Source organism: Talaromyces stipitatus, genomic scaffold (genome assembly GCF_000003125.1).
Source record: "Talaromyces stipitatus ATCC 10500 scf_1105507295555 genomic scaffold, whole genome shotgun sequence".
Lineage (NCBI taxonomy): Eukaryota > Fungi > Ascomycota > Eurotiomycetes > Eurotiales > Trichocomaceae > Talaromyces > Talaromyces stipitatus.
The window spans coordinates 2317800-2337182 of NW_002990116.1; the positions used below are offsets into that span (position 1 = coordinate 2317800).

At 47.1% G+C, this 19383-nt stretch overlaps 7 protein-coding genes across 8 annotated transcripts; 3 read left to right on the top strand and 4 right to left on the bottom strand.

Moving 5' to 3' along the window:
- The first annotated feature begins 34 nt into the window (after window positions 1–34).
- Window positions 35–2100, top strand: TSTA_119610 (cell cycle control protein (Cwf2), putative). The gene is made up of 5 exons (XM_002482146.1): window positions 35–358; window positions 422–574; window positions 651–936; window positions 1001–1040; window positions 1096–2100. Exons 1-5 carry the CDS (start codon window positions 72–74, stop codon window positions 1590–1592), a joined length of 1263 nt encoding a protein of 420 aa, XP_002482191.1. The 5' UTR covers window positions 35–71; the 3' UTR covers window positions 1593–2100.
- Window positions 1121–6869, bottom strand: TSTA_119620 (protein kinase (Gcn2), putative; the record flags this gene model as incomplete). Its single annotated transcript, XM_002482147.1, has 7 exons — window positions 1121–2096; window positions 2146–2590; window positions 2640–3070; window positions 3122–4124; window positions 4179–4508; window positions 4561–6594; window positions 6654–6869. 7 exons carry the CDS (start codon window positions 6867–6869, stop codon window positions 1789–1791), a joined length of 4767 nt encoding a protein of 1588 aa, XP_002482192.1. The 3' UTR covers window positions 1121–1788.
- A 382-nt stretch (window positions 6870–7251) lies between these two features.
- On the top strand, window positions 7252–9697 carry TSTA_119630 (uncharacterized protein). The gene is made up of 3 exons (XM_002482148.1): window positions 7252–7410; window positions 7471–8990; window positions 9053–9697. Exons 1-3 carry the CDS (start codon window positions 7362–7364, stop codon window positions 9098–9100), a joined length of 1617 nt encoding a protein of 538 aa, XP_002482193.1. The 5' UTR covers window positions 7252–7361; the 3' UTR covers window positions 9101–9697.
- TSTA_119640 (serine/threonine protein phosphatase PPT1) lies at window positions 9629–13539 on the bottom strand (the record flags this gene model as incomplete). The annotated part of the gene is made up of 9 exons (XM_002482149.1): window positions 9629–9862; window positions 9919–10790; window positions 10850–10962; window positions 11035–11171; window positions 11239–11309; window positions 11964–12698; window positions 12751–13186; window positions 13246–13326; window positions 13387–13539. The coding sequence occupies 9 exons, from the start codon at window positions 13537–13539 to the stop codon at window positions 9629–9631; spliced, it is 2832 nt and encodes a 943-aa protein (XP_002482194.1).
- A 456-nt stretch (window positions 13540–13995) lies between these two features.
- Window positions 13996–14628, top strand: TSTA_119650 (transcriptional elongation protein Spt4, putative). Its single transcript, XM_002482150.1, has 3 exons — window positions 13996–14152; window positions 14214–14464; window positions 14528–14628. The coding sequence occupies exons 1-3, from the start codon at window positions 14072–14074 to the stop codon at window positions 14559–14561; spliced, it is 366 nt and encodes a 121-aa protein (XP_002482195.1). The 5' UTR covers window positions 13996–14071; the 3' UTR covers window positions 14562–14628.
- A 148-nt stretch (window positions 14629–14776) lies between these two features.
- On the bottom strand, window positions 14777–16802 carry TSTA_119660 (4-aminobutyrate transaminase GatA). Of its 2 annotated transcripts, XM_002482151.1 has the most exons (5): window positions 16764–16802; window positions 16331–16582; window positions 16242–16277; window positions 15026–16185; window positions 14777–14956 (listed from the first exon to the last, which is right to left on the bottom strand). In XM_002482151.1, exons 2-5 carry the CDS (start codon window positions 16579–16581, stop codon window positions 14916–14918), a joined length of 1488 nt encoding a protein of 495 aa, XP_002482196.1. In that variant the 5' UTR covers window position 16582; window positions 16764–16802; the 3' UTR covers window positions 14777–14915. The 2 variants fall into 2 exon arrangements, with proteins under 2 accessions (XP_002482196.1, XP_002482197.1); XM_002482152.1 differs by having other exon boundaries at window positions 14777–16185.
- Window positions 16803–17321: 519 nt separating this feature from the next.
- Window positions 17322–18795, bottom strand: TSTA_119670 (uncharacterized protein; the record flags this gene model as incomplete). Its single annotated transcript, XM_002482153.1, has 4 exons — window positions 17322–17783; window positions 17844–18168; window positions 18226–18530; window positions 18586–18795. The coding sequence occupies 4 exons, from the start codon at window positions 18793–18795 to the stop codon at window positions 17322–17324; spliced, it is 1302 nt and encodes a 433-aa protein (XP_002482198.1).
- Between the last annotated feature and the right edge of the window lie 588 nt (window positions 18796–19383).

The following is a 19383-nucleotide window of genomic DNA, read 5'->3' on the forward strand; positions in this document are numbered from 1 at the left end:
CCGCAGCTCCGATAAGACTTCATACAGTTTCATCGTTTTCAGTGTACACATCACCGCGCAAGAACTTCAATATGGCCGAAACAGCGGTATCGGAACCTTTGGAGACAACAAATATTGCACCAGAAAACACCGAACTCTCGACTGAACAATCAGAAACACCATCAAATCCACAAACTGCCCTCGCGCAGACCTCATCTACAGATCAAGAAAATGCCCTTGTTCCCACGGGCGACGGCGAAGTCTCCCAAAAGAAGAAAAAGATAATAAGGCGAAAGAAGCGGCCAGCTAGACCGCAGGTTGATCCAGCTATGATCAAATCTGAACCGCCGCCACAGACTGGAACGATATTTAACATTTGGTATGTTGGTTCGCATTGTCGCTTTTTGATCATAGAAAAGGCTAACTTGGTCATCTGATATAGGTATAATAAATGGTCTGGCGGTGATCGCGAAGATAAATACTTGTCCAAAACTGCTGCGGCTGGACGATGCAATGTCGCGAAAGATAGTGGCTATACTCTCGCCGACAAGGTAGCGGGTTCATATTTTTGTCTTTTCTTCGCTAGGGGTATTTGGTAGGTGATATCTACTCGATAGGTCGCGACTTCTTGATTATCAATGATTACTGACGATAAATTTTCTGGATTATAGCCCCAAGGGCCAAGAATGCGAATATCTCCATCGCCTACCCACAATCCACGACATCTTCAACCCCAACGTCGACTGTTTCGGTCGCGACAAATTCAGCGATTACAGAGATGATATGGGTGGTGTTGGATCATTTATGCGACAAAACCGAACGCTCTACGTTGGCCGTATTCACGTTAGCGATGATATTGAAGAGATTGTTGCTCGACACTTTCAAGAATGGGGTCAGATAGAACGGATACGTGTTTTGACTGCGAGAGGTGTTGCTTTCGTAACTTATTCAAATGAGGTATGTCCTCTTTTTTCGGATTTGGCGGTATTCCATAGGGCGGTTGCTGACATTTCTACGCTAGGCAAATGCTCAATTCGCAAAAGAAGCAATGGCACATCAAAGTGAGTACCCATACGAATCATGACCTTGCATCAACATGCTAACAACCATATGCAGGTCTGGATCATAATGAAATCCTAAACGTTCGCTGGGCAACAGTCGACCCGAACCCGCTAGCTCAGAAACGAGAAGCCCATCGCCTTGAAGAACAAGCCGCAGAAGCTATCCGGCGGGCACTCCCAGCCGACTTCGTCGCCGAACTCGAAGGCCGCGATCCCGAAGCGAGAAAACGGAAGAAAATCGAAGGCAGCTTTGGTCTGGATGGGTATGAACCATCAGATGATATATGGTATGCACGAACGAGGGAAATCGAAAACGCAGGGGAAACTCCTCTTCAATTAGAGTCTTCTGGACAACGTCATCTTATTGAGAATGCACCCGAATCTTCTCTGGACTTGGCATCTACCATTGGCGATCAGCAACAACAATCTGGTGGCATATTGTCTAGCTCGACTTTAGCTGCCCTCAAGGGTTTTGCGCCGGCAGCACAACCTACTGTAGCGAATTCAGGAGGGCCTTTGGTGGCTTATGGTAGTGATGATGATAGCGATTGATTTATTAACCTACATGAAACGTTTTTGTATATTAATAAGTACTTTATGGGAAACTGAGTGGAGTTAATTCAATCAAAGGAGACGAGCGCTAATCATGCAAATCATCATCATCGCTTTTTCGTTTCGTTTCTTTCTTGTTCCTCTCCTTGTCACAACCATAAATTTGCGCATTGCAAATCTAGAATACTCATCCTGTCTAGGTCGAACGACCAAGGTCGTAATATATGCACATCCCAGTACGGAAATTGTATATAAAAGCATTATTTGATTCATGCTCCTTACCTCCCCCTGGTACATACTCAGAAGCAAGATCTCGAAGAAGCTCATGGACCTGCCCTAAGTACTTTCGTTCCGTTAGAGGCGCATTCTGAATGACAGCCCGCCAGCTATCAGGATCGCATAGACGAGTGTCCCGAATAGCATCTAGTAGGTCATCCCTTGTATCAACAGCCGCAATGGGTCCATTAAGGGCTTTGTCGACAAGTTCGCGAGAACGTAGAATAGCTGAGACGTCAGATGATGCTGATATATGACGGAGTCGGCTCGCACTTACCTGACTCAATAATGTTTCTTCGATTCGTCTTCTTACTCCTGTGCTGTGCTATCAAAATACGCACATCATTTCCACGCTCACCACTAGGACCAACTGTATCCGGTTGACTAGGATTCCTCATAAGCTTGGGATGATCGACTAAGATCTCGCGGTGATTCTGTGCTCGTATCTCTGCACGTAGCCAGGCAACTAGATCTGACGCCCTAACATCGAACTCCTCTTTCTTGACTAAACTTCTGATCTTGAGTCCCCGTTCGTTGCTGTCGGCTTTGACTAGCACAACCCATGAATGATTATCCTCTTTATAGTGGGACACGAGCTCTTCAAAAGAAGAGGCATCCACTGCAAGTTCCGATATTATGTCATGTGCCCATAACTCTTGTACGATTCGCACTCCAAGGGTGCGAAGGACAGTGGGATCGAAGCTTGCAACAAGAACATCACACTGGGTTAAAGGTTAGTATCTGTGTTACGAAAGTAGGGATGATGCCTACTCTTCGAGTTCGCCAGAAGCCTTCAACATCAGCTTCATTATGCTTTGTAAAAGTCTTCGCCGAATTTGTGATGTAATCAATCATTGAAGAACTCAGTCTGTCCCAGCTGAGATTGAAACCAACTGCGTGAGCTTGAGAACGACTATAAAGCAGCTTGGGGCTAAACTCTTGGATCAGCCGATCGTATCTTCCCCCAGCGGCAAACACATCTCTCCGCTTGCCATCGAAGATACATTGGAAGAGGATACTGCCTCGGAAGAACTTGTCATTGAGACTTGCAAGAGGATTGACATAAACTTTGCGTTTGATGCCAAAGCCATTGATATAGGAAACCAAAGACTTGATTCGAGCAAAAATGGGCGGTAACCTATCAGCAAACTCGGTGCCTTCCATAATGATCTGCAATTTTTGTTGAACCTTTTCGGGAGTATCTTGGGAGTATCAGTAATTGCATGCTTCAAGATCAATTCTTGCCGACTTACCTCGAAAGTCAAACCTCGCCAAATCGTCCAAGGAAGTAGATGCAACACCGATTGTGGGGGAACGAAGCTCACTCCTAATCTTCTGCATTGTCCACTTGCCCACATTCAATCGACTTAATATCTCTTTCGTGACAGGCATTTGAGCCGCAGTAATACGACAAAATTCCATAATCAATTGAAGCAGATCAGAATGGTTGATGTGGAAACACATAGGAACAGACCTCAATACAGGGAATGTTTCTATGATTTCGTCAAGAACTTTGATTACCTCTGCTTCCTTGAGAGCAAGATCCAGTGTGTTGTAGGAAACAATATCAAAGTCGGCTTCTCGGTGTGATCTTGGTTCGCCACCGTGTGGTGACTCTCTGTATACTCTCCCAAATGAGAATGTTTTCTCCAACGACGGATCTTGTCGAGGAATAGCACGAGCATTTGGTAGTGTTAGATCAAATGGAAGTTGCAGCATGTTTCCAGACGTATCCAACAGCTTCACCACACCGTTTTGATAGTGACCCGACCTAGGGAAAACTGGTTGTCTTGTAGTCTCCACCGCACCATGCCGACGGAAAATTTGTATAAGCTTCTCTTTGACTAGCCCTCTAATAAGCATCTCGTTTGCCCCTGGATTCCCGCGGGAATCCATGTCCCAAGTGAGGTCTTCGAATTTCTTTGGGGATTGGGAGAATATTGCTGACAAAATCTTTTTGTAGTCTGGGGAGCTAGGATCTGAGAGAAGACCTATTATAGCCCTCCTAAATGTCTCCTCTTCAACTTGCAAAGGGATTTTACCACTTTGTAGAAGCTCAGAAGCAGAGGGTCGCTCGCTAGGACGGTGACTCAGCAAGGATTCAATGATCTCTCCTTGAACTGCTTTCTCTGCTTGCTGAAATATTGGCGGCAGTGCATGGCTCTTCTCTCGAATTGCTCGTAACGTATGGTCTCGTTCCATACCCGTTCGCAATGGGCAATTCATCTCAAAGAAGATGATGCCAAGAGAAAACATCTATCCACTGTTGTTAGCTAATTTGCAAATAAAATTTTGGCAAGGACTACTTACATCGACTTTCTCGTTGTATTGGGCAGTAGAGGATGACTTGATTTCAGGGGCAACATAGTACGTTGTACCAATACTGCGGGTGAAATCTTCAGCTACATCTGTGGCTGCGGAGTAACGAACTTCCGCAGTAAAATGTCCGCTCATGGCCAAGCCGAAATCACCAATTCGGGGATTGTTTGCCACATCTATGAAGATATTATCAGGTTTCAGATCTCTGTGAATGATGCCATGGCTGTGAATGTGGCTGAGACCGTCCAGAATTTGACGGAATAGACGCCAGCAACGGTCAATATCGTCGTAGAGACCATCATGGATTAGATCTCTCAAGGTCTTGAAACGGTCAGAACTCACTTCACTGGACTTCCGTGAATGAAATACTTACATGTTTCTCACAGTATTCCATCTGAATATACAACGTGTTTGTCACCGGCCGACCTTGTGACCCCGATTGCACTCTACCTATCACACTGCCGACATCCGTGCTACTGCCAATCAAGTCCTTCGAAGCACCATTCTCTCTATCCGAAGACGTGCTACCTTCATCAGAGTCATACCCAAACTCGACCTTGGGATACCCACTTGAGCTGATGTAATCCAAGCCACTGGTGCTCGCGCCCAGGTCGATGTCTGTTGCTGATTCGTCATCAGCTATTGATAGGACGTCTGAATCAACTGTATCGTGGTCTTCCTCAAGCCATGCCGTGTAGTAGCGGACTACATACGGGTGATTCAATCTTGACAATAACATGATCTCAGAAAGGGTGTCTTTTAATGCACTTGCAGAGTTTTGGGATATTTTCTTGATTGCATAAAAACGCCCATCTAACTTATTTCGTGCTTTGACTACTTGGCCAAAACCACCTCTCCCTAGACGACCAGCCTCATCAAAATCGTGCGCGTACCGTGAAAAATTGGGCATTCCTACTTGCGAGTCCATTCGGGGTCGTCGCACGAAAGGAATTGAGTGCGAATGTGAAGTTGTGGAACTTTCAAGTAACGGAGCACCAACCCTGAAGAATTCAGAAGGCTGTAGTTGGAAAGCAGTTGGGCGTTTCTTCGGATCTGGCTTGAAGATTTCCCGCAAAAGGTCGTGCAGAGGCATCGACAAGTCTAAGCTATTCATGACAGCGTTGGCGGACGTGTACCGTTGTAGTACATCTTTCCCGAACCCCATTTGTAGAAGCAGAATACCAAGATCCCAGATATCTGTTTTAACTGTCGAGCGTGCATCATTCTGAGCAAGCTCCGGAGGCATCCAGAATGGTGACCTAGATGTCGCTAGAGTCTCCTGTCGGTTGTTGCTTCGCGGCAATGTCGCTTCGATGTTGCCTTGGAGCTTTATTGTCGTACTCCCAGTTGCATGAAGGAATAGCATTACACGGCCGCTATGTATATCTCCGTGTACCACGCCATTTCTATGATAGAAATCAAGAGCCTCTAGCAACTGTATCATCCACGAGCGGATCGAGTCCACTGCAATTGAGCCTATCATATCCAACAGCTCTGAGAGCGAGCCTTTATTGGCGTACTCGAAAAGGACACAGATTTGCCAGCCACTGTTTGAGGAGTCCGGTGCTTGTAATGGAGGGCTAATTTTGAATCCTATTAGATCAACAATGTTCGTATGGCGTAACCTTTTTAATACTTCAAGCTTATCTTCGCTTGTCCGTATCTGCTGCCGGAACGCCAATGAGTCCAAGCACTTCTCCTCCAGATAGATTTCCTTCAGCACGACGAGCGGTGCACGAATTCGATTCTCAGAAACAAACGGTCTAGCTGTGAATGTCTCGGAGTTCGGCGACGAATAAAGTAAGGTCTTGCTAGAGATCGCCTGGAATGTGAACGGTCGATCATCAATATCATTCATGACCAAAGGTGGATCGAATGTGACGTAGCCAGAAGTATCTTCGGGGTTACCACCAATATCCAATGCGGCAGATCGACTTTTGCGCCGAGAATCTCGTGCCTTCGTACGCTCCCGCTGTCTCATCTTGTCCTGTAACAGCCGTTGTAATGCCCTTTCTTCCTCAGCTGTGGCTGCTTCTTGCTTGCGCAGTTCTTCCATTTTATGCTGCTCTGCCTGTTGGATTGCTGCAGCTTCTTGCTCGATGCGCTCCTCCTCCAAGCTAGGCATATCCTTGTCCTCTGCCCTTGCTACTGCCGCATCTTCAAGCACTTCTTGAATGTTCACAGCAAGCTCGTATATCATTTCCGAGCCAAGTAATTCTTTTGGTTTATGATTGATGACATTCTCAATCCTCGATCTCGGACCTTGACGAATATCAGCCGACTCCTCAATTATCAAGTTTGGCACAGTCTTCGGATACGTCGTCGGGAGTTCAACGAATAGCAATATACTAACGTTAGGGTCGGACGACGCCCTAAGACGAAGCTTGAAAGCCACTTCAGATGATTGCTAATTGTATTGTAAGATATCCAGCTGCTGATAAACCAATTGCGCAAGAATGAACCAACCTTCCAAGCTGCCTGTCTGAGCTCTACATCCTGAAAATCCTCGCCGTAAATCGATCTCAGAGCTTCCGCCTCATCTTGATGAATCTCTCTGTAGTTTGTTGCACCTAATCTGGGTCCTTTTACGGCGGAAGACTCAGGAGAATCCGGCTTAGTCTCCGTTTTAGGAGAGCCGTTTTGCAAAGCATTGCTAGGTTTTTTCTGTTTCTTGTGAGGCATAGCGGGGCTGTAGGCGAGGTATTGAGTGGAAGCGTCTGGGATAGAGACAGGTCGCCCTTGTCACCCTAGAAGTGACAAAGAATGCAGCCGAAGCCGCAGCCCTCTACTTCTCGAGAGTAGACATTATCGAAAAGGGGTCGAGTAAAGCGAGCGTGGGAAGTTACAACAAGAGGAAAAGAAGGAAGGTTCGAACTCGAGGATGACTTCTTTCTCTTTAAGACTAAGTAGCGGTATCGATAAGGGCCCACTGCCGCTATTCCCAAAGCGGGTTGGGTACTTTTGCGACGTGCTTAGCGCCCTTAGCGTGTGCCAGCTAAGACAGGCAGGCGGTGACCCACTGCCGACTTACTCTAGACAATTTGTAAACAAAACACAGCGAACCACGTCAACGACCAGCAAGCCTCGATCCATAGGCTTGCGCGTTGTTCATGCTTCCAAGCTTGATTACTGCATCAATGGGATTTTTTATTGTGAGGTAACAAATATCACAGGATGTTGGGTTGGATTACAGGACAGAGTGAGGAGCAGAGGCGGGCCACTGGTAAGCTTGGACATGTCGACTTAAGAAGACCGCGCGATCATAATACTGACAATTTTCGAGACGACTCGGTCGTCATGGAACCACCGCAAACACCAGGCCCTGTCTTTGCTATGCGAGCATTCAGGAGTGCCATCTGGGGCACGCCGGGGGGCGAGGACAATGATAACGACCGTCCAACGAGTACTGAGAGCCCCGGAAAACCAATGCTACGTAAGAGGAATACCATACATCAGACCATCCCTGCTGCGCCAATCCAGCAACCGAAATTTGACAAGCCAACTTCGGACTCGACGAATCAGCTGAGCATGTCGCCCACAAAGAGTATCCTTGTCACACCCGGGACAGTTTCAAATCGACGGAAAACCGTATCGTTTGGAGAAACAGCCATTCACGGCGACTCAGAGCGAAACATGGCCCTCTCAAGGAGTAATAGTGCAACAGTTTCGCCAGCGGGCTCGGTCACGAGTCAATGGATGTCGTCTCAATCTGATGGAAGATCAAGACCCCGAAGCAGACTGACTCAAAGCCTACTCGATGCAAAGGGGCAAGCTGCAGAGGAGCCCACCAAACAGAATAAGACTACGCGCACTGAAGAGTCTTTGGAAAGCAAGGATCTTGCTAGCAACCCCAAGACATCGCCGACCGAGAAACACGACGACACTATCGATCTCGAAAATCCACAATCACAGTCAGGCCAGTACTGGAAAACCGAGTTTGAGAATTACCGAAAACGGACGAATTTGGAGATCAGCAGATTGATACAATATCGTTCATCGGCAAGGTCATTTGCGCGCAAGAAGGATATAGAGGCTATGCGATTGAGAGATGAATTAAGAAAAGAAGAAGAGAAAGTGACGAACATGGAACGTCGCGTGACGGAGCTTGCTTCAAATATGATGAATGAGAAAGCCGATGCTGAAAGAGAAAGACTGGTTCAGGATCTTACACGCCAAACCGCGTTAGCAGTACAATACAAACATAAGGTTGACACTCTACGCAAGACTCTTGAGCGTCATGGAGTAATTGGCAGTCCGGACGAACAGACGGACTCTGAGGAATCATCTAGAGACACGCAGACTGAGATAAAAAGGTTGAAAGACGCCCTCGAAGAAGCCAATAAAAGACTTGAAGAGAACAACCAAGATGACGAAATCAAGAAACTTCGAGATCTCGCAAAATCATCAGAACGGAAGGTTTCTGAACTCGAAAGAGAGAATGCTGCGCTGAAAAATAATATAACGCGTGTGAAGGAGGAAATGGGCAAGTTCAACGAACGACGAATTGAAAAGGAGACCAAATTAAAACAGCGCGTGGCGAAATTGGATGTACGATGCGAGGGATATAAAGAGAAGATGAAACAATATCGTGCGGCTGTTGACGAAGAAAGGGCCATGTATCGTCAAGAGATTGAGGCGCTGAAGGAAGAACTTGCCGGTTTAACTCCGGCTAGGAGACGCGTCTCACTCAATGATGCTCCTCGCCGTCCTGAGGGAAAGCCGTATGCAGGAGTCCACATTCAAGACTTTGGAGGTGATGGGCATACTCAAAATCCCGTGAGAGACGATGAAGAGATGCTGCAGGTAAGCAATGCGCCCTGAGAATCTGCAACTTGACTATTTGTAATCAGAGCCTGACTTTACAGATAATTGAAAGCATCGAAGAGTCAGACTTGCTAGGAGCGGGCGATTGATTCATTCATGTACGTCTCCTAACATAACTGAATCAATGAAGCCTCCCCTGGGAGAGAAAGCCACCCTCCTACGCGCTTCCCCGCCTGTCTTGTCTATACCATTCCGAAGTTCTCGCTGGCAGCATTCGGCCTCCCTAGCAAAAGCTTCTCTGCAGCTAAAACGAGAGACCGGAGGTCGTCATGAAAAGGAGGGAAAGGACACTTCTCATGACATATTTGATTGATTGATACCCCTTATGCGTTGCTTTATCTTGTTAAATACTATCTTTGTGGCTTGATGTTGACCTAAGTATTCGAACATGGACTCGTGAGACGTGTGCATAGCAAGCCGAATAGGCCCTTGATATTTATCCCGCTGTCTCTGATATGACCTAGGTAGTTGTGGGTGACGTTCGAACGTCCGCGATATGTAGTCTAATCTGAAATGTTATGCCGGTAAATATTCTATCTACATTTTGCCCAATCCTCTATTGATCACCGTCAAGTCCCAACTTGAGGTCTACTATATCCCGTCTTCAATGATCCCGGTTAAATCTTCCCATCCGAAAACGATACAACAGCCCATTTCCCACTCCAAGCCCATTTCCTCGCGCCTGAATCACCGCCTCCGTCCGGCAACTGGCGGAGACGTTCATCTTCACCTGGTTTGAGACCGACTACGACATCAGCCTTGCAAGTACGGAATGACAGGATACGGATTCCGGATTTGGGGCCCAAGGGTCCTATAGCTTCCGTGAAGGGGGTCGTTGGGTCCCATGCAACCTGTTCGGTGTCCATTAGCACACTATACACACATAAAAAAGGAGGGAGAGTCGTACATCACTGCTCAATTTACGATAATTCAAATCACCCTTAAAAAGCACAAGTTCAGACTCCTTAAGATCCTCATAAAGATCCTTGGCAGTATTAGGAAGGCGCCAGAATGAACCAGCAGCGGTCCAGAACCGGTGCGGACGAAGAACCAGTTTTCCTTCGGCATGGAACGAGCTCCATTGACTAAACAAGAATTGAACATTGCTCAACTCTTCCTCTGAGAGAGGCGGGTATTCGCGGCCAGAATCATCTGATGCAGTGTAGAATCCTTGGGGATTTGCAAGCGCAGTTATCAGATCTGCGAAGTCCTTGGGGATGACGTCCGAGACAAACCAAGGGATTACCTTGGGACGTAAAACGACGGTTGTAGCTAGACCGGATGACAGTAGATAACCGGCAAGGATTAGGTCGACGAATAATTCAAAACCTGCATTGTCGAGGATGATGTCGACTCTTCGTTCTTCACCTATCTTCTTCGTTTTGCGTGCATCACGGAGGACATTATAAGCCTCTGCCATGTCGTTGACAAGGATATTCTTCTCCGAGGCCTTGCGCGCTTCTGAGCCCTGCAACTTCTGAATATCCTCGTACGTAAGGGAGGTCAGTAATGATAAATCCGTGGCATTTCCCCAAAGACAAATCTCGCACATCTCGGTGAAGATGATCCTTTCAGCTTCCTCGATTTTCTCCTCTGATAGTCCATCTGTACCCTTTTTTTTATTCTCTTTCTCCGCCTCAAGAGCGAGCGCTTTGTATCTCGCTGCTAATTCCAAGACGGCGGGACGTGACGATTTGAATGTGGACATTTTCTGGCGTGAGAAGACATCATATCCTTTCCAGAACTTGGAGCGGTTGAAAAGAGTTGCGATTCGTCGGTCTATGTAATACCAAATCAGCGCATTTCCTTGCGTAAGACAGCCTTCCATTCGAACGTACAGAGATAGCATTCTGAATAAAGCCAGGCAACATTGAACCATTTTGGACTGCCGCGTTTCTCCAACTCATCGTTGTACTCGGCAATATCAGGTTCGCCGTCATCAAGAAGGGGACTGTAACCCATTTTATTAGCATCGCCTCTTACCCACAGCCAATAACTCGAATGGTTGAAAGAAAAGGCTCACGTCAATTGCCTATTATGTTGTATTTCATATTTTAACTTGGCTAACTCTTCAATAATGGTTTTCCCCTCGACTCGCTTTTCGTCGTTCGTGGCAGGGACATCAGCAACGGTTCGGTGAAGGTCGTCAATTGCGCTGGTCTTAAAAACATCGCATCATTAGCTCATGAGTTTCCCAACCAATAATGGAATGAAAGAATGTCTTTACAAGAATAACAGGCCATCGCTCATGAGCCGAAACCGAAGCGAAGCTCGTTTTGTCAGAGGTCAAGTATTGCGCTAGTTTGGATCATCAGCATACTCCATTAGCAGCGTATCTGATTGAACTTTCTTACTCGGAAACACTTACGGGTCTTCGGGTCGTACTCCATCTTTAGTACCTATGACTGTACCAGAAGTTTGAAACGTGATAAGTTGTTCGTCAATTGATGTTGTCTACAAGTTTCTCTTCACTGAGGGGTTGCGAGGAGATTATATCAGCGCCGATAAGCGGGCCTGCGGGATGTCCTTAAGACTCAAAGCTGCATGGCACCATCTACATTTTCTCTATTCACTTGTAAATGAAGGATATCCGGTTTCATTCCTCATATGATTCTTAAGCAATAATCAAAATGCTAGAGACCCTGCCCGACCTATCATTGAATGCTCTTTATCTAAACCGACTCCTTATGCCAAAAAAAAAAAGGCGCGCTCCACACCAAAGACACTGTCCATCTCAAGGTCATAAACGGGAGAGGTACATTGGCCAAATCAATGTGCCTTTCTGTTTCTGTAGTATTCCAAAAGATATGTGAAGAAATTCATCTTCAGGATGAGAAGGGCAACTCGTATATATTTTGCCAAAATCGCCTACATCATTGACATGAGAGAATTTTGAGCATAAGCCTAGAATATGTTAGCTTTGAAAGTTATAGATCAGAGAAATGGAAGAACATACCATTGGCTTGATGTCCGGATGAGGAACAGCTTCGAATACATGGTACTCAAGCTTAAGTTCGGGTCCAACATTGATGTAAGCACCCTTATTCTCCGTCGTATCGCAGTACTTTGGTGCAGAGAACACAGTGATGCAACGCCCATCATGCTCAATCTCATATCCACCCATTCTCACCTCGTGCGAACGAATAACCGCCTCAAGACCATTCTTCTCGCAGAAGCGCTTGGTGACATCAGGGCCGAATTGGAGGCCAACACCGCGCTTGCTAGGGCCACGGCCGGGGGTAGTTTGAGGATCTGTCCAGAGCATCTCCATCATGAGACCTGATTGACCAGGTTGACGTTGATTGTGTCTGTTGAGTTTGCGAATGTCGTCGAGCGTCGTGCTGTCGTCGGAGAAGAGACCGCCGTGTAGAACAAAGTATTTGCCGCCCACAAGAGTTGCCAGGGGTAGCGCAGAGAAGGATTCGGAAAATACTTTGAAGACATGCTCGTTATACTTGGCTTTGCACTCCCCTTCGAAGCCGTATACTTTGTTCATGTCGTCTGTTTCGTGATTTCCTCTGTTAAGGAAGAATTTGTCTGGTCGCAACCATTTGTATGCGTAAAGTAGAAGAGCAATCTCGGTGGACCAAGAGCCACGGTCCACGAAATCACCGTTGAATAGATAGGCGTGGGTGTCGGAGGGGAAGCCATTGAGTCGGAAGATCTCCAAAAGATCAAAATATTGACCTGGAATATGTCAGCTTGTTCCAACATGTAAGACAACAAGCAGTCTGCTTACCATGCGTATCGCCGCATATCGTGAGCTTAGTACCCTCTGGAACACCAATCTCCACCATCGTCGGCTCCGCCCTGACAATATCCAACACATTCTTCACAATCTGGAACGCATATTTCCGATGAATCTTCTTCCCATTCTTGAATCGCTCGATCATATCATCAATAAACTTCTGTGTCATTTCCCCTTCCAATCGCACGCCATCGTACGCATCCTCGACAACGATCGCATCAATGTCGAGATCCTCAAACGCAGATGCTGGCTCGGCCACCTCGATCGCCTTCTCAAAGTCCATTCGGCGCACCAGTTTTTCACATTCTGTAAGTCTCAGTTTTGCGGTTTGATTGTTCGGTTCTCGTTTAATGACAGATTTGTAGTCTTTGAGCGCAGCGCGAGGGTTCAAGATGGCAGTGTTGGCCAATGCTCGTCGCCAGTATGCCTATATTCCCGGGTGTCAGATACAAAAGCTCTGGCTAGAAGAATGCAACTAGTATATACCTTCACATTTGTGGGGTCAAGCTCGAGGGCCTTGGTCGCATCGGCGATAGCATATCCGTAAGCTTCCATTTTGATGTGAGCCTGTATGATACAGAGTTAGCGAGAGCTTCTGTGCAAACCAACAAGGAGGCATCCACACACCTGAGCTCTGTTACTGAAGAACGAAGGCTCCTTGTCATATTGGTCAATAGCTTGGGTATAGAAATCGATCGCAGTAGGCCAATCATGCTTGGCGAATGCAGCGTTGCCTTTTAGCTTCAAGGCATTGGCAGCCTCGGGAACAGAGGAGGCCATTTTGAAGATGAAAATAGGGTCGCGAACTGTTGTAGAACCTCTAAATGCAAAGCATCAAGAGCCAGATGAAAAAAAGGAGGAATAGTTGTTATGGTAACAGGGCACACGACGCAAAAGTCAAAGAGGCACAAGACCAGACACTGGTGGCGAGGGGCCGTTAGATAAGAAACGACTCCCGGGTTCCTGATACGTTGAATAAATCAGACAAAAAGAAGAACGCAATGAGATGCAGTAAATAGGAAAGAAATGGTATCTAACAGATGTTGAGTCGAGGTTCGCCCACGCAAGGAAAGGAATTCTGCCTTTTCGCAGAGTTGTGAAAGTCAGTCAGCCGCCGCGGAGGAGAGAGCGGAAAAGTCCCTCTTCCCGCTTATCGGAACCGTTCTTTTTCTGGCGTTGGCGTTCCAGAATCATCGACCATCCACTAAACTAACAACGGAGCTCCAAGGACACGAACTATCGCGAGCTCACTCAATCACTCTTAAAATCTATCGCCCTGCATCGAGATTCAGGTCGCGGCCATACACGCAAAATGACATCGTTCGTCGTCCCTCCAGGACAAATCCGCACACTTCGCGCGTGCATGGTCTGCTCGGTCGTCATGCCCCAGAGCGTAAGTCCTTTTACACCCTCTCGCCCACTCTTTTCATGCCGTTACTAAATTGCTTTCAAAGAAATTCGCCCGCGAAGGCTGTCCAAATTGCGAGCACGTCCTCCAACTCCGCGGCAACAACGATGCGATCCAAGAATGCACATCCCAGGTCTTCGAGGGACTCATATCTATCATCGACGAGCGCCAGAGCTGGGTCGCTCGCTGGCAAAGATTGGAGGGTTATGTACCGGGGACATACGCGATAAAGGTTACGGGGACGCTACCTACGGAGACGATTGCTTCGTTGGAAGATGCTGGGATTAAGTATATTCCGTGAGTTTTCTCCCTATTTTCTGGGGCTGTAGGATTTCTTTACTTATACTTCGGTGATTCTAGGAGAGACGGGAGTGCGAATGAAGAAGAATCGTGATTGCAGAGGCGAAATCTGCCGGAGAATGCATACCCTTTTACTTCAATTGTTTCCAAACGGTGTTCGGTTCATAAAGATTTGTCTGGATATATAGCGCGGCGTTACGAAAAGCATTCAATGATATTTTTCAAAGCGGACAAAATCGTCTCTCTCGCTGGGATTATTCTACATTATGCTCACATTGTCTGTCTTATTTCAATTTCTTCTTTTTTTTTGACTATATACGTCCTATAAAACTATATAACTCGATCCGAGCTTGTGGTATCGAATCCCCAAAATCAACGGGGAAATGCAGGCAAATCAACGAAGAGACAAACATGATATCATAACACAGTCAAGGTAAATCAAAGTTGACTAACTGAGGAGTTTCTCGAGTTTCTCAAGGAGGATGTCGGCTGTTTGTGAGTTAGCATATATTCTAAAATGGGAGAAACTGAAATGATAAGGGAACGGGAGAGACATACCATGGTGTTTCTGGAAGATCAACATTGGTCGCAAACGCACAGCACTGGCCCCGCTTCCACCGATGTTGACACCAACAGTCTTAGCCTTGGCAAGGAACTCGTCGCGGTTGGGGGTGTCCCAGGCAATGAAGGTTCCTTGGCCCTTGCCACGAAGGTTCTTAATAGCATGTGGGTACTTCTGAGCAAGAGTCTCAAGGCCATTGTACAGGTATTCGCCAGTAATGGCAGTGTTTTCAACAAGACCCTTGTTCTCGATTTCCTCGTAAATGGCGCGGAACAAGATGGCACGAACTGGGTCACCCAGCCAGGTGTTGAACTGACGGTATGGCTTGTTAGGGCGCAAAGCAGGGTTATTATAATAGAAACCGGCTGCTTGAGCCTTCTTTGAGAACGTGACCATGTCCGGAGGAGTGCTCAAGTTCCAGTGGTCATGAGCCCAGAACTTTCCAGTTGCACCAACACCAGTCTGAACCTCATCAACAATGAAGAGCACATTGGTACGCTTGGTGATATCGCGGAGACCTTGGAAGAAAGCGGGGGAAGCATGGTTATCACCACCTTCGGACTGGATAGGCTCAACGATCACGGCAGCGACAGGGTTGTGCCACTCCTTGATGAGACGCTCGGTTTCCTGAAGACAACGCTGTTCTTCCTCGGCATTCTCCTTTGCGTGCTCCTCAAGAGGGTACTTGAGGTTGGGGAAGGGAGCAGCGGGCCAATCGAAAGCTGGGATATCGAGTTTGTGGATAGGCTTGCTTCGTGTGGTCGACAAACTACCAAAGAGACGGCCGTGGAAAGCCGACTTGAATGACAGGATAGACATCTGAGGAGAACCAGGACCTTGGTTTACCATGGTCGACTTCAGTTCCTCTTCGGAGAAATCGGCATCAAATCCACGCTCCTGTGAGCGGCGGTAAATGAAGGCAGCCTTGTAGGCAAGCTCATTGGCGTCGGATCCCGCCAGAGCAGTGAAGACCTGGGTCATTCCCTTGGGGGCGGCTCTCAGAAGTCCAGTTCGGAGGATGTGAGACCAGTCTGCAGAGGGAAAGTTTCCGAGAGCAGGTCTATCAATGATGGCGCGGACCATCTCGGGGGTGTTGACGGCAGCGGCAAGGTGAGGGTTATTGTAGCCCACTGGGATGGAGGCGATTTGTGCGTAGCTGTCCACCTCTCATTAATTGGTGACCATTGAAAAGCTAGATGGCGAGTAACTTACACATCAAGGTATTCATTACCGTCAAGGTCAACAATACTAAAACATCGTAAGTCAAGGCATCACAGACGAGACAAATAATGGAGACATACTAGTTTCCAATCGACTTTTCATAATCAGCCAAGAGATTCAAGCTACGAGTATCAAAGACTTCACTGAGGTCTTTGGCTGCAGCTTGATTCTTGGGGCCAGGAACAGCAGTCTGGACTGAAGGTTCCTTGGGCTCATTTGCGAAGAAGGGCTGCGCGGAATGGCGGGGGGCCGCAGTACTGAACAGACGCCCCGCGTTCAATCGTGCAACAGAGGGCCTCATATTGAGGGTTGATCGGAGTGCGGAGGACATTCTGTTTTATACTGTTAGCGACGGAGTGTCAATTGTGTGCTCGATTATCTCTGTGCATAGTCGAAAAAACGTGTTGATGTAAATGACGTTGACGATACAAGTGAGGCGGGAAAGATAAACGATCAAGCGATGTTGAATTCAACCAGTGCAACAACGGAAAAAGAAGATGTGTAACCACTTACGTGAGATATATATGCAATTGAGTGTGGACAAAATAAATCAAAGTAACAAGAAGTTTCTCGTAGGATGGGAAACGGGATTCTTTTATACGTCCCACTAACTGATAAGCGCGGAATTGGGGAAATCGCAGGGGAGCTTGACCGCCAAGAGCGGCGATATAGCTGTTCGGCGGTCTGGCCCAATGAGAATGGCCGCTAGTGCTGCCGTGACGGCCGATCGCCGAGCGATTGGAGGCCTTGAGTAATGACAGCTCGTTATTGCCCGAGTCTGGATTCTTTGCGGGTGTTTCTAATGAGGGATCGGATTAATGCAATACTTGGAAGTAATATGTTGCTTGATAGTTATAATTTGTATCGAGATGTCATATAGGGTGAACTTGAAGACGATAGTTGCTAATTAACTTTCGGGACGGACTATTCCCAAAAGAGCAGGTACTAGCATTATCGTTATCGATAAGCCCGATAAGATTACAACAGGCGGGGGTCCTTCCTCAAGTGAAAATCATGAAATCAAATTACATACAAGAATGAAGTTGCTGTTCCACTATCATTCTCATCACTTCATACCATTCTCTCAACAGCAAACAGCGCCTCATCGTCGCTGTACAACTCCTTAAGATGCCTCGCCGAGGGAAAAGAATCTCGGCGCCGGTTCATAAAGAAAGTTCCTCCTCCATGAGCATTCCTCGCTTCCATCAAGGGTCGGGCATTGACTGAGTTGGCAGCCACAGGACGGCCGTATATCACCTCCTTGCGCTCTTCATAGAAAGTCTCTAGCTCTACCGTTCGGACTATACCTGGTTCATTGGTGGAATCAAATCGACTAAGAATACCGGGTCCTTTCATCGTTGACTCATTGGATCCCATGCGTATATGAGGATTATCAGACCGATTTGAAGGCGGCCACGGTTTGGCACCGTTGAAACGTTGGTAGGAGTCACCGTGTCCATGCCCGGAACCACCAAGTAGTCTAGGCCAGACTGTCTTGATAAGAGGCCGCAGTGCAGGTGCGGATGCACAAATCTAGTCAGAAACCATGTTAGACACCAACTCATACACGTCTTCAGCCTCGAAATCACATACTAGTCCCATGTTTATTTCGACAGAGGCGGATAAACCAGTTGCCCACCCATACCATGTCGCATCATAAGAACCAAAAGTGTTCATCCACGCATAATACGTCCGAACGGAAGAAGCGATAGTCACCGTGATACCAATACCAAAAATAGCAATGACCGCGAGACGCTGACGCCGAGGAAGTTGAAGCTTCCATATCAGCGGCATAGGCACTACAGTAGTCATGAAGTCGGTACATACATTGATGACACTGGCTGCAATGACCACAGCGTTCCCATCGATGCAATGATATGGGTAATCTGGTAGCAGATCAAAGGATGCTTTGAGAGGACTAGACTTGTCAGTATTTCTTTTGAAACGGTGACAGGTATATCATGCGGCTACGCACATGCATGTGAATAATGTGATGAAAATGAACAAGAGGCCCAATATAAACAACAACACCATAGCCGCGATAAGGCTCAAATTCAGGTACCGAAATTTACTCTTCGCGCTACTACCCAGGAGGCGACGACAAAACCACAGCAGGGAAATCTTGGTTAATATGGATGACAGACAAAACGTCATCTCGAAAACCATGCGGTATTTGAGCATAGCCGGCATCCATGTAAACGGGACATCCCATATATGGCGATCCCATCCGAATTTCACTGCAGCGATGGATGTTGCGGTACACATGGCAATTGCAAATGACTTGTCTTGAGTTAGTGACTGATTTTGCTTGTCAAGGATTGGACCAGGTTGTTACCAAGGCCAGCACGGCAAGGACATCGTCAAGACCTATAGTGGAAGTTATGAAGCCGCGGGTATAAACGCGTAATACAGTCAGAATAAAAGCCAACGACGAAAAGACAACATTGACGACCAGCAACCCTGGACCTCTGAGCTCAGGGTCAACAAAATTAGGCGCTGGCCAGGTGGCTATTACACTAGCAGGAGGGATGAGTTGGTTGGACATTGTCCGAGGCGCGAAATCAAGCACAGACTTTACGCAGTCAGAGTGTCTCTTGCTCTTTGTGCTTCACGCTTATTGCGACAGAGAGATCATATCATTTCATCAAAAAGAAGAGGTCACGCCGGTGCGACATTACATGCGTAGCTTATATATGCATCAGGAACAAATGAATACGACGATATGGAGGGATGACAGCGACAAAATGGAGGAGGGCGACCACAGACTCCGAAGGTGTTCGAGAGGAAAAATGGATTACCCTATGAGGCCAGTGAAAATCTCGCAGATCAAGGCACATTCGACAATTGTCTTGGGCTAAGCAGGGCTGCATGATGTTCGGCTTGGAAACCCCTGGTTACATTAGACGAGTCTGGATATTATCTTACTCGTGATAGAAGACCTGTTTCAAGCATGGCATGAACCACTCCACTTGTGGTCGTGACTAGATCTGAAGAGAGTGCGGGGTCACACGGAGTCGAGACCTGATTGATACTTGACATCTAGCATGTATCGAATTTGGAACTCTTTCGTCTCTATGTCGGTGTGGAATTACTTGAATGAAACGGTTGAGGGGAAGGCTTCGGTGTGATCAGA